The 13282-nt window shown below is 41.7% G+C and overlaps 1 protein-coding gene across 9 annotated transcripts in view; it reads right to left on the reverse strand.

Moving 5' to 3' along the window:
• Positions 1 to 1249: 1249 nt before the first annotated feature.
• RCBTB2 (RCC1 and BTB domain containing protein 2) overlaps positions 1250 to 13282 on the reverse strand; it is a 44427-nt gene continuing 32394 nt past the window's right edge. For 6 of the 9 annotated variants that reach the window (XM_025364484.1, XM_025364483.1, XM_025364475.1 and 3 more), the window contains 3 exons: positions 11630 to 11769; positions 8339 to 8469; positions 1250 to 2526 (listed from right to left, as the gene is read on the reverse strand). In XM_025364484.1, the coding sequence (XP_025220269.1) occupies positions 2386 to 2526; positions 8339 to 8469; positions 11630 to 11769 (412 nt within the window). In that variant the 3' untranslated portion in view covers positions 1250 to 2385. The remainder of the gene's footprint in view (positions 2527 to 8338; positions 8470 to 11629; positions 11770 to 13282) is intronic. The other 3 variants (XM_025364479.1, XM_025364481.1, XM_025364478.1) reach the window with 1 other exon arrangement.

Consider the following 13282-nt stretch of genomic DNA (forward strand, 5'->3'; position numbering starts at 1 on the left):
AAACAATTTAAAAAAAGATTTAAAAATTGGCTACCGATCTGAACAGACGCCTCATCAAAGAAGATATGCAGACAGCAAATAAGTAAATGAAAACATACTCCACATCATATGTTATCAGGGAAATGCAAATTAAAACAAAAATGAGAATACCCTGTTAGAATGGAACACTGACAACACCTAATGCTGGTGAGGATGTGGAACAACAAGAACTCTCATTCACTGCTCACGGACAGGAAAAATGGTACAGCCACTTTGACAGTTTCTAGAAAAAAAAAACAAAACCCAAACAACAAAACATATTCGTAACATATAATCCAGTAATCATGCTCCTTGGTATTTACCCAAAGTAGCTGAAAACTTATGTCCACACAAAAACCTGTACACAGATGTTTATAGTAGCTTTATTCATAATTGCCAAAACTTGGAAGCAACTAAGATGTCCTTCAGGAGGTGAATGGATAAACTGTGGTACATCCAGGCAATGGAGTATTATTCAGCACTAAAAAGAAATGAGCTATCAAGCCACGAAAAGACTTGTGGAAACTTAATTGCGTATTATTAAGTGAAAGAAGCCAATCCAAAAACGTTATATACTGTATGATTCCAACGATATGACATTCTGGAAAAGGCAAAACTATGGATAGAGTAAAAAGATCCATGGCTGCCAGGAGTTAGGGGCAAAGGAGGAAGGGATGAATAAGCAGAGCTCAGAGGATTTTTAGGGCAATGACACTACTCTGTATGATACAATAATGATGGACACAGGTCATTATACATTTGTCCAAATCCACAGAATGTGTACTACCAACAATGGACGCTAATGTAAACTATGGACTATGGGTGATAATGATGTGTCCAAGCAGGTTCATGAGGTATAACAAATGTACCACTCTGGTGGGGGGTGTTGACAGCAGGGAAGGCTGTGCATGTGTAGGGACATGAGGCATAAGGGAAAACTGTGTTTTCTTCACAATTTTGCTGTGAACCTAAAACTGCTCTACAAAATAGTCTTCAAAAAAGTCACCTTGCCAATAAAGAGCAGACAAAGGCAGTAATATGAATAATAATTAGGTTGTTTATAAGCTATTTGTGCTCTAGGGTGGTTTTTACTATGAGACTTTATCTGAGTAACTGCTTTATAAGAGTATAATATATCCAACTGATTTATGTGCATCTAAGATACATGAGGTTGACATTTTATAATTTTGCTGCTGTTTGGGGATTAAAAAAAAAAACCCCAACACATTTGTTCTGTTATCTGCAAATAAACACTTTATTATCAAACAGTTCAGCATCAGAACAAGAATTCTAATTCCAAAAGGGTTTTCTTTACATTACATGATGTTGTGAGATACACGTTAGAAGAATCTGAGACTATGTTCCATTCCAGTTTCTCTTTTGCAATTAATTTGTTTTGATCTAAAAAGTATAAATTTATCTCATTCTTGTTCATGCTGTCCATGAAATGTAAGTATCGGTTCCTTCTCAGCTTCTCAGTGAGTGCTTTATAGTTACACTGGTGCCAGGTTAACAGACCTATTTTATACTGACATGAAAGTCAACTACAAGAAAAGCACATTGTCATTTTCATTTACAGAGGCAAATCCCTCTTAACACGAAGAAAAGCAAAGGACCTTACGTGATTATGTAAGGCAGATCAGCCCAGGAATTTCATTCAAAGATATTACTTCATACTCTATAATCCCATATGAGAAATTAATGAATGACACCAAGTAAAAAGAAAATTAAAATTAGCCCTTGGGCCTCTGACAATTTAATTGCCAAGGCCTTTTGTGAATTCTAAACAATGTTTTAAATTAGCCACAATTTCTCAGAATGATATACCAGAATAATATGAACCTCAATAATTACAGGCTGTTTTAAGTTTATTTTGTGAACGTTATTCCTTCCCCTAGTATTCCACAACTAAAGCTGTTCTCAGATTTACAATACATTGAGTGCCTATTATACGCAAGGCACTGTGCTGAGTGCTGAAAATGTGGTAAGGACAGCACTCCTTGTCAAGCTATCTATGTGGTATCAGCTAGCTGAATAATGGAACATTTGGGCCAGAATAGCATATACTGAGACCAGGGTACCAAAGGCGTCCAACTTAAGTGACTCAAAAGAGGAAATGGTAAATAAGATATTTCCATTTTTTTTTCTTTGACCTTAGTCACTTCTGATCAGAACATTCAATGCTTTCTACATAAACTCTGGATTTAGGCAGACAAAGACCACTCACCATCATCCTTCTTTTGACAGATATAAGTACTCAGCCAAATGTAGCTCATCGTACATACTACTAATTAAAGAGAAGTGATTCATCTCTGGCTTTTGCAGGGGAAATGGAAAGCCTCAAAAACTCCTTTCCTGCAGATGGGATCAATTTTTAAAGGCTCCAACTCTGCTTGCTTTGCTGATAAAGTTCTTCAGAAGATCATGATCCATTTCGGCAAAACCTGAAGTTTGTGTTACTACAGTCAGATGGTTTATGCAAAACCTGAAGCAGAATTCTTCTAAATCCTAGGAACAGCAACAACAAAGACAATTGAATAAATTTATCTTTCCTAATGCAATGCAGCATAGCACGAACATTGCCAAAACAAGTTAGGCAAGGAAAAAGAATTTGACAGCCAAGTGGAGGAAAGGATGGTATGGTAATACCTAAAGAATAGTCATAAAAAGTGTAACAAATATGAATCATCTATGCTTGTAAAAATTTAAATAGCACAGAGTAACATTCAAGTTCCTCCGCACTAACCTAGGTAAAGAATCTCACTTTTTCTTTCGGCAAGTGAGTGTGTGAATTCTTTGGTACCTTTGTCTAGTGACAGTATTTGTAACTGTTGATTTCACTTTCAATAATCGTTAAAAGCCCTATACTCCTATTTTATATTTGTATCACGGTCTTTAAGTATGTCTGTCTGTAAAGAGTTGGTGGAACAAAAAGGTAAGCCATAAAAAGCAGTAATGCCAGGAAATTGCTGCTCTGAAGTCATTAACAGGTCACTGCGTTTTGCCTTTATGAGACGACACAGGATGGGATGAATGGATTTGATCACACTACATATGCCTTCAGTAATCTCAACTGGGAAAATGCTTTAAAGAAATCATGACTTCTAAGGCTCTGGTAAGAGAGACCCACAGATTGGTGTTTTCTGGCTTACTGTAACGCACTCTGGGCCAAAGAATAATGTTGTAATAATTTGCTTGGTTAGAACTATAACTTGAAAATCAGAATCAGGCTGACCAGATGCTTTTTGGCCCTGGAGAAGTGAGGGCAGGCTGCTGAGACCTCCGATATGCCTCAAACCCTGGGCTACTTGGCCCAGGACAAGATGCCGCTAGGCGGTGGTCAATTTTTAAGTTTCCTCTCCAAGCTACTGTAGGTAATTTATTAAAAAAAAAAAAAAATTTAAAAAGCCCCAAATACTTTCTAGGCAATTACATACGCACATTACACATGATAGCCTTTTCTTCTTTAGACATATAAATTATAGCAAATGCTGAAGATGGAAAAAATAGAAAAAGCAGCAATGCTGATAGCCTTGCCAATGTACATATAAACCAACGGGTACATTTTCTTTTAAGAAAAGAAAGAAACTATACTAGGAAAATGCTTATTTCATGCCTGAACATAACCGAGCAGGCTGTTGGTACCACACAAGCAATATGATGTGTCTCTGTTCCAGGTAAGCCCTCAGTGATACACAGGGAAAATGCACACACCCACTTGTCATCACAGCATACTATACATAAAAATGTGCTTCACTGACACATGCTGAATAGCCAAGGATCCATTTAAAATTATGTGCTGTTGCTTAAATGTTTAGAAATGGCATTTTTGCCTACAGCACACCAAAGTGAAACCAGATAGAGACGCATCATCTCTTTGGATGAACTCTACAGAGAGGAATGGAGAAATTCACACCTACACCACACACATTGGAGTGTGTCTGGAATCAGGGGGAGGCGCAGTTTGACGCCTCACAGATCTGGACAGCAGCGGGAAAATTGCTAATTAACGGGAGAATGAAAAAGCCCTAAAAAGTTATCACTTGGATCCATGTGCCTTTACCTTATTCTAGAGTGGGATTTCCCCCTAAATATTAAATTAAGGACAGGACTTGGAAAGAGTGCCTGTGGTTCTAAGAATTCAATAAATTGGCATGGGGGGTACTGGTTATAAGGGAATGCTGTCCATATAAAACAAGGCCCCCATTATTTTTCAGTTAAAGAATTGTGGTCTATTTTGAATGCTACCACTCCATGCGGCTTCATGTTCAACATGGGGCCCTCTGTTCTGTCCTGAAGTCCTACCACACTCTTCTAGTTTGCTCATTTTCCCATAGGACTCCCATACTTCTCCCCATAAGCCTGACATCTCCCCTCTCATCCTCATCCTCAGCTGACATGACTTCCTCTTTCACTGAGAACCAGAATCACTTGGAAAGAACCTCCACAAGCTCTCCCCAACACGTCTCGCTGCCTATTAGAGAAAGGCCTGTGGATGCAATCTTCTCTGGATCAACGGTCCAGGACCCTATAGAAAGCAGAGCCCTTGCTCTGTCACTAGATCCCACTGCTCCACCTACTCAGGCGCCCTGCTCTAGCCAACTGTCCCCTGCATCACTGGCTTGTTCCCCTTCACCGAGTCATTTGCATCATTAGACAAGCTTCCGTTTCCTACATCTTAAAAAAGTAAAGATGTTCTACCTCAAATGCCCCCAAACCTCTTCCTTTTTATCTTTATAATAAAATTACCATGAAAACCTGCCTCTATTCCCCATCTTCAGTTCCTCTACTTCTAGGCTCCGATCAGACTCCCTGCTTCACTGCGCTAAAACTGCTTGCCAAGGCCCCCCAGGCGTTCTCATCCGCAAACCCACTGGTCAGTTCTCAGCTCTCCCCGCAGACCCGCCAGCAGCATCTGGTGTGGTTCGGACTTCTTCCTTCCTGTTTCGCTTTCTTTACCAGCCTCCAGGAAACGGTCTGCTGGTTTCTCGCTTCCGTCACTGCTCACTCCTCTTCAGTCTCCTTTGCTGGTGTCTCCTTATCTCCTCTAAGCACGGAGTGCTCAGCACTTAATCCTCAAACCTGTCTCACGTCACTGCCTCATAGCTTTGACTTCAGTACATTTCTCTCTGACTTCCAGGCTTGCTTATCCAATTTGCTTATTAGACATTTCCATTTGGATGTCTAATAGACATCACATACTTCTCATATTCAAAAACCAAATTCCTGATATTTCCCCCAAAATGTTGCTCCTATCTTCTCTAGCTCAATAAATACCACTTTCATCCTTACAGCTGCTGAGGCCCAGAACCTCCTCAGTCATCTTTTTTCTTTCCTCACATCTAATCCATCCGCACATCCTGTTGGCTCTACTTTCAAAATGCATTCAAAATCTTAACCACTTTTTACCATCCCCACAGGTGATAGCTTGGACCAATCCACCATCATCACTTACTGAATTATACAGCCTCCAAAGTACTCTCCTTCCCCTAAACACTCTCTCACTCTCTCTCTCTCTCCCCTCCCAAAACACAGCAGCCAGGAGGATTACTTTCAAATGCCCATCAGATCATATCTGCTCCTCTCCAAACCCTCTGATGGCCACTCACCTTGGAACTCTGATTCCTGAAACCTGCCTATGGGCTCTGCGGGCCCTGCCTCCTCCCAGACACGCCACTGTGCACCTCCATCTCCCTACCTCATCAGCTACTTCCCTCTCCACTGTGCTCCATCCACACTGGGCTTGCTTTTCCCCGAACACACCACCCACACCTCCTTCAGGTCTCTGCTTGTGTCACCTGCTCAGTGATGTCTTGCCTCCCTGACCACTGTATTTAAAATGTCAACTTTCATCTCAGGATGGCATTCCCTAGGCTGTCTTCCCTGGCTTACTTCTTTCCATATCACTTGTCACCATCTGACATACTATATATCCTATTCGTTTACTGATCATCCGTCTCCCCTCACCAGAAATTCCCACAAGGGCAGAGATTTTGGTTTGTTTTGTTCATTTGCAGTACCCCGTGCCTAGGGCAGTGCCGGGCATGTAACAGGCACTCAGTGAATATCTGCTGAATCCATGCATAAATACTCCTGATTTCAAAATACTGAGTACAGTGGAGAATTGTAGTTAAACATGCGGTTTTAAAATTTGCCCAATCTTGGACTGTATTCCAGTTTTGCAGTTTACTAGTTTACTCAGATTACTTAATCTCCCCAAGCTTCAGTTTTCTCATTTATAAACTGGATCAAATATAATAATGCCTATGTCTTACAAGGTTGTTTTGAGGAGTAAATGAAATATGAACTGTGCTTAGAATAATCCCTGGCTCATATGAATTATATACTAAGTGACAGTCCAGCATGAGGGATAATAATTTGCAGAAAGAGCCCATTTCTTGCTTATTCGAGCTAGGCAAATCAAATACAGCACTGTTCTTTATTTACAAAAGCTTGTATTTTACATTAAGGATATATACAGTCTATTTTACTTGTACTCTATTATGCTAATTTAGGGTACAACAATTAGCTGGACAGGCTGTAGTAAAACAGTGCATCTCTATAGGCAAAACTGAACATCTATGAAAGGAGTATTTAATAAGTACCTACTATGTGTCAGACACCATCCTAGGCACTGGGGATACGGTTGTGAGCAAAACGAAGTCCCTGCCATGCCTCAAAGAGGTTACTTTCTAGAAAACAGAGAGCTGGAAGGTAGCCAGACAAATAATTCACATAAATAGAGAATATTAAAAAGTATTAAAAATGAAGCCTGATTCAGATGCAAACACCACGAGGCACCATCTTGACATCTGAGATGGCCCTCCACCACCATGGTTCATCACTGTGATGCTAAAGAACAGACTAGGAAAAGTGCATGGATTTTGTTTGCCCATGAAACATTCTGTGTTGTAAGTCCCCAATATGTTATTGCCTTGATATAAAACATTCACTGTGCTTTTAAATGTCAATGTTTTGAGGTAGTACTTTTTAAAAAAATGTTAAGTGAAAAAAAATCTAGGTTTCAAGTATTTACAAATATATAATGTGACATAAAACAAAAACTCAGAAGCTGCTATATGAAAGTGCTACTGTTCTCTGGTTGATGAGTCATTACCTTCCTCACACTTTTTGTCTTTTACAAATTTTCTTTAATAAGCATAGTATTATCTACATAAACAGAAAAAAAGTTATAACCTTTCATCTACTAAAATGTCTCTGTTTTTTTGACCAAAGGAGAGGATATCCTTATACCAAAAGGAAATTGACTTGAAGATGTTATGGCCTGTTTCCTAAAGATTTGGTTCTAAGTTTGGTTTTCTTTCCTTTCTTTATTATCATAACAATACATGGTCACTGTAAAAGTTCAAAAAAATAAGCAAAGAGAAGAAAATAAAAATCATCAACAATCCCACCATTCAATGATAACCACTAAGCATAGTTTTCAGTCTTTTTTTCTATGTAGATAATGAACTTTAGTTTTTTTATTCAGCTAGTTATACCTTTTTAAAAAATAAAAATAGGATAATAGTTTTTCACTTAGTGATATATCTTGAATAGCTGCATAATTTCTTGATATTAACATTTTATAAACAAGCCTCCACTATTCACACTAACCTTTTTCTAATTTTTCAAAATTATAAACTGCTGCAGTAAACACCTTTGAAGCTAAGTCTTTTTCCAAATCCATGATTACTTCCTCAAGAGAAATACTTATGAGTGAATTCCTTGAAGAATTGTGTCTTTACTTTAAGGTGCTTAACACATATTATACCAAGTTGTTCTCCATATCAATTTGTACTCTCATCAGTAGTTTAGGAGAACACCATTATTCTGATCTTATACATTGTCTCCAAAACAGTGTCTTCCCGCTTTGACAGGGGAAAAGCCATACCTTGTTTTCATTTATGTTTTTTGTCTGTTTATAGAGCCATTTGTTCTTTGATCCATTTCTTTCAACCAAACTGTTCCTATTCTCTTTTTGTTTTTCACTCTGGTAAACAGACTTCATTATATGTTGCAAATATTTTTCCCAGTGTCTCACTACTTTCTAATTTTCTCTATGGTATTTTTACGTGGATAAAAGTTTCTTATCTTTTTAAATCAGAGCTATAAATCCTTTCCTTTATGGCTTCTGCCTTTGATGTCCACCCCAACGTTATATAAATACTCACTTATATGTTGTCTAGTACTCTTGTTATTTCTTTTTAAAAAAATATTCAATCTTTCCTCTACCCAGACTTTATTTTAGTTTAAGGTATGAGGCAGGCACCTCGGTTCCGTTTCTCCAGGCCAGCTGCTGGAAGCAGGCTTTCCTTACCTGGGCCTCATACTTCACTGCAGCCGAGAGCAGAGCGATGGCGTTCTCCTCGCAGATGCCTTGCTTGATAGTTTGTTGGCAGAGCTTTTTCAGACGATTTTCTCTATAAAATGTAGCCAAGTCTAGCAGTCCTGTTGGAAAGAGGTGTTTATTAGGGAGAGTGATTTCAAGCATCCTGATTTACACTCACTCACTCAGCCACTCAGAGATGATTTTGACAGTATTTTGGATATAATCCTCAGTGAAGCGCTGCGTAGACTGATGCTGACTGACACACTTCAGTGTGGGGCTCTACCCAGGATGGCAGCCAAGCTGAGCAAATACCATACACAAATCATTAGCTGTTGAAAAACAGGAGCACAGGGAAAATAGCTTTAATAATTTTTTCCTAGGAAAAAAAGAAAAAGCATGTGCACCTTGAATGACCCCTTCCCCTGCAATCTCAATGTCAGCTTCTCCTGGGCCATTCCCAGGAGCACACACACATGCTGTAAGAGTGCCCGCCATGAAAAGAAAGAAAACAAAAGAGAAGAAAAGAAGAGGGAGGGGAGGGGAGGGGATGGGAAGAGAGGGGAGGGGAGGGGTGACCTTTTCATAGATATGTGTCTGCCTCCTGTTACCCTATCCCACTGCTCCTCCCTACAGCAAAACTCCTAGACAGAGCTGTCTGTATCTGCTGTCTCCATTTTCCCACCTCCCATTCTGACCTCAAGCCATTACAAGCAGAATCCCATCCCCACCACTACTGCAATCATACCTGGGGCGGTCACAATGGATTCCAGGGTGCCATATTCTCTGGTTTCCTCTTACTTGACACTTACACAGCATTTGACATGATTGATAATGCTTTCCTTAGGGCACTTTGTCACTTGCTTGCATTTTTCTTTAATTAGTTGCTCCTCAGTTCTCTAGGCTGAATCATTTTTCCTGACTTCCAAATGTTTGAGTGCCCCAGGGTTAAATTTTCAGATACTTCTCTCACTTACTTCCCAGAACTCCAGCCCCAGGGTTTTAAATATCATCTACATATGCAGATGAGTCCTGTTATATTACCTGTCACCTATTTTTCAAGTAATTCAGTATAGACTGGGTGAGGTGATATATGTAAATTAATTTTATTCTACCCCAAGGAATGATAGGAAGTACTCTAATTGAAGCAATTAGCATCTGAAAGACCCTATTTGTTTTCTGAATCTTCATTAGAGGATTTGTAATTAGCATAAAGAATGTCAGAATTAGTTTGTCATTGGCGAAATGAGTGGTAGCCAGGATCAAAAGGTTAGCTGAATCCGGCTACTAGAATACTGTCATTCCACCTCAAGCTAACTTTTCATGCAAGGTACTTAATAGAGTGTATGAAGTATAAAGAGCTGGGATTTCATCTATTTTACAATATTAATTGTTTTTGTATCTGTCTGCTAATAAATCTTGTACATGTGGTAGACTTTGGTTGGAAACTTGCTTTTTTATAACAAATATTATCAAAGTTATAGAGGACACTGAAATCTTGAGAGTTGTGAAAGGCTTCATTGTTTTTGGCCCCAAGCTTCAGATTCGCATCCGTAAGCGGCACTGCCCTAAGAGAGGACTCTGCCCCAAGTCCCGGCTCTACACCTCCTCCATGCACACCCTCAGCACAGGGTGGCCAAGGAGCCACATGCCCACTTCTAGACCACACTTTGGGTACCTGGGAACCTGGGACTGCCTGCATAATTGGCCCTGAGGCCACATGTGTGGGTATTTCCTCCCTTAGACCCCACCACCAATGTGCAGACCCCCTGGCCCAAAACGGTAACCTGGGTTGGGGGTGGATAGAGCTTGGAATGCAAGCTAGGGTGCCCACACACCCTTCTGCCGGAGGAGGGGTCGGTCCTGCCAGTGCCATTGGGTTCTGGCACAGAACTCCAAGGAGTCCAGCAACTCTAAATGCCAACTAAAACTGAAACCTGTCCTTTCAGTTCTTAATGAAATTACATTTTTCAAGGAGGGAGGATTGGACATATTTTATCTGAAGTTCATTAGCTTGACATATAACTTTAAATTTTTAGACATATGGAGCATAGGTCTCCATTCAGAGTCTTGGCCAGAGCCCTGCAAATGTTAGGGGTGGGCCTATAAAAAATTGCCATTTGGGGCCAGGCGCAGTGGCTCATGCCTGTAATCCCAGCACTTTGGGAGGCCAAGGCGGGTGGATCACCTGAGGTCGGGAGTTCTAGATCAGCCTGGCCAACATGGAGAAACCCTGTCTCTACTAAAAATACAAAATTAGCCAGGCATGGTGGCACATGCCTGTAATCGCAGCTACTCAGGAGGCTGAGGCAGGAGATCACTTGAACCCGGGAGGCAGAGGTTGTGGTGAGCCGAGATTGTGCCATTGCACTCTAGCCTGGGCAACAAGAGTGAAACTCTGTCTCAAAAACAAAATTGCCACTTGGGTATCTAACGGGAAGCTCAAACTCCTTTGACTTTCAAAGTCCAGAGCAAGCCTGTTGTTCTCCATCTTCCTCACCTCAGTGAATAGGACTTCCATTAAGGCAGCTACCCAGGCCAAGTACCTCAGTGCAGCCATCCTTCTCTCTCAACTCACACCTCTCATCCCATCTATCAACAAATCCTATCAGCAACCTCTTAAAAATATTATCTAGCATCTGATCTCTTTCAACACTTCCACTGCTATACAACCCCAACCCAGGAGACCATCATCTCTCACCTGAACCAATATAATAACTGATGTTTGAAACACAGATCACATCTCTCCTGTGGCAGGAGCTGCGAGCTGCCTCTCTCTCAACCCCTACCCCAACACACACACACACACACACGCGCGCACACACACATCCACACTCTCTCTCTCACATCCATTCTTCCTTTCTACTGAAACCACAGAATTTTCAGCTGAGCTACGGCCATCTGGAAATGCCCACTTTCCCAGCCTCCTAAGCCGCTCGGCACAGACTTGATGGACTCGGGCCCACGGTCTGAAATAAGTGGAATTCCCGGGCCCTGCTGGTGGAGACACTGGGATCTGCTGCGTGGCCCTCGGTCTCTGTCCCCTTCTCCATGCTGCTGCCTGCAGTGCTCCACAGTGGTGATGATTTGATCCTTCTCTCTCTTATCTGTCCAGTCAACCTTTGCATAAGTAGTAACAAGGGAAATGTGTTTGGATTCAACACACACAAAAAGAAATACTTCTGTAATTACCCTCGCAGCAACTTTCTTTTAGGTTCTATAGAAACCACCTTGTCAGTTCCTCAACATTTTGCCAAGTTTTCGGAAGTCTTTGGCAATTACCTACTGCCTCCTCAGGAGAAAGGCTGATGCTGTCTGTGTACAGGTATTCCAGGAAGGCCCGGTAAACAGGATATGAAAATTCGCTCATTTCTACAATATCATCCTCGTTATCTTCCAAAGACGAACGAAAATGCTCACATCTGAAGGAAGAAAGCAGCAAGTCAGGTCCTAGCTTCCCGGCCAGGACAGACGGCCTCTGTGAGGAGGACGTCCTTCTCTCGAAGGTGCACACTGGCACGTCCCTGCTGTGGCTCCTCACTTTCTTTGCTGGCCTGGGTTTTCAAACAGTCATTTATTCGGCAAGGCTGTACATGCAAACCTGCTGCCAAGGGTGGCCCGGGAAGCAGCCCCAATGGCCGTGCTAATGGGGACAGAGCCGGACTCCCTGGCATCTCTATCACACCACAACCATTGTCAGCATTTAGAGAAATCAGTGGGTTTATTTTTATAAAATCTAAGTAATTCTGTTTCCTCACTCCATCATGGGTTGAATGATGTCCTCTAAAAATTCCTACGTTGAAGTCCTAATGGCCAATACCTCAAAATGCGACCTTACTAGGAGAGAGAGCCTTTAAAGAGGTAACCAAGTTATAAGAAGGTCACCAGGGTGGCCCTAATCCAATGTGACTGGCATCCTTATAAAAAGGGGAAATCTGGGCTGGGTGTGGTGGCTCACGCCTGTAATACCAGCACTTTGGAAGGCCAGTGGGTAGATCACGAGGTCAGGAATTTGAGACCAGCCTGACCAATATGGTGAAACCCCATCTCTACCAAAAATACAAACATTAGCCAGGCATGGTGGCACGCGCCTGCAATCCCAGCTACTCGGGAGGCTGAGGCAGGAGAATCACTTGAACCTGGGAGGCGGAGGTTGCAGTGAGCCGAGATCACGCCATTGCACTCCAGCCTGGGCAATAGAGCAAGACTCTGCCATCTAACAAAAAAAAAAGGTGGGGGGAAATTTGGACACAGACATGCACAAAGGGAGAATGCCATATGCTGACTGGAGTTAAGCAGCCACATGCCAAGGAAGGCCAAGACTGTCAGCAAACCCCCAGCAGCCAGGAAAGAGGCAGGAACAGATTCTCGCTCACAGCCTCAGAAGAAACCCATCCGGCTGACACTTTTGATCTGGGACTTCCAGCCTCCAGAACTTTATGTTGCTTAAGCCACCCAGCCTATAGTACTTTGTAACAGCAAACTAATCCACCCCCCTTCCTTCATGCAGGTTGATGTGATGCAGAGAGAGTGAACAAATGCTGCATAGCTTGATCTTACTAAAGAGGAACTTGAGACTAAAATGCTGTGTTGAGTTTGTGACTCACTGAGGTAGGATTTAAATATCTGTTACACAACAACATAAAGAATTTCAAAATCATCATGTAAGAGAAAGCAGCCAGGCACAAACGAATGCATCCTGTATCATCCCATCTAAATACACTCCAGAAAATGCTAACTCATCTACAGTGACAGAAGGAGCCACGGTCTCCCAGGGCTAGGACATAAGGGGTCTCTGAAGGGTGGTGGGAATGTTCTCTATCTGGATGTGGGGCAGCGGTTTCACAGGCGTGGACATGTGTCAGCACCCATCAAACTGCACACTTGAAATGCACACAGCTCATTGCTCACAAACATTCACAAATGTGATTTTTA

The sequence above is a fragment of the Theropithecus gelada genome, chromosome 17 (assembly GCF_003255815.1).
Source record: "Theropithecus gelada isolate Dixy chromosome 17, Tgel_1.0, whole genome shotgun sequence".
Classification (NCBI taxonomy): domain Eukaryota; kingdom Metazoa; phylum Chordata; class Mammalia; order Primates; family Cercopithecidae; genus Theropithecus; species Theropithecus gelada.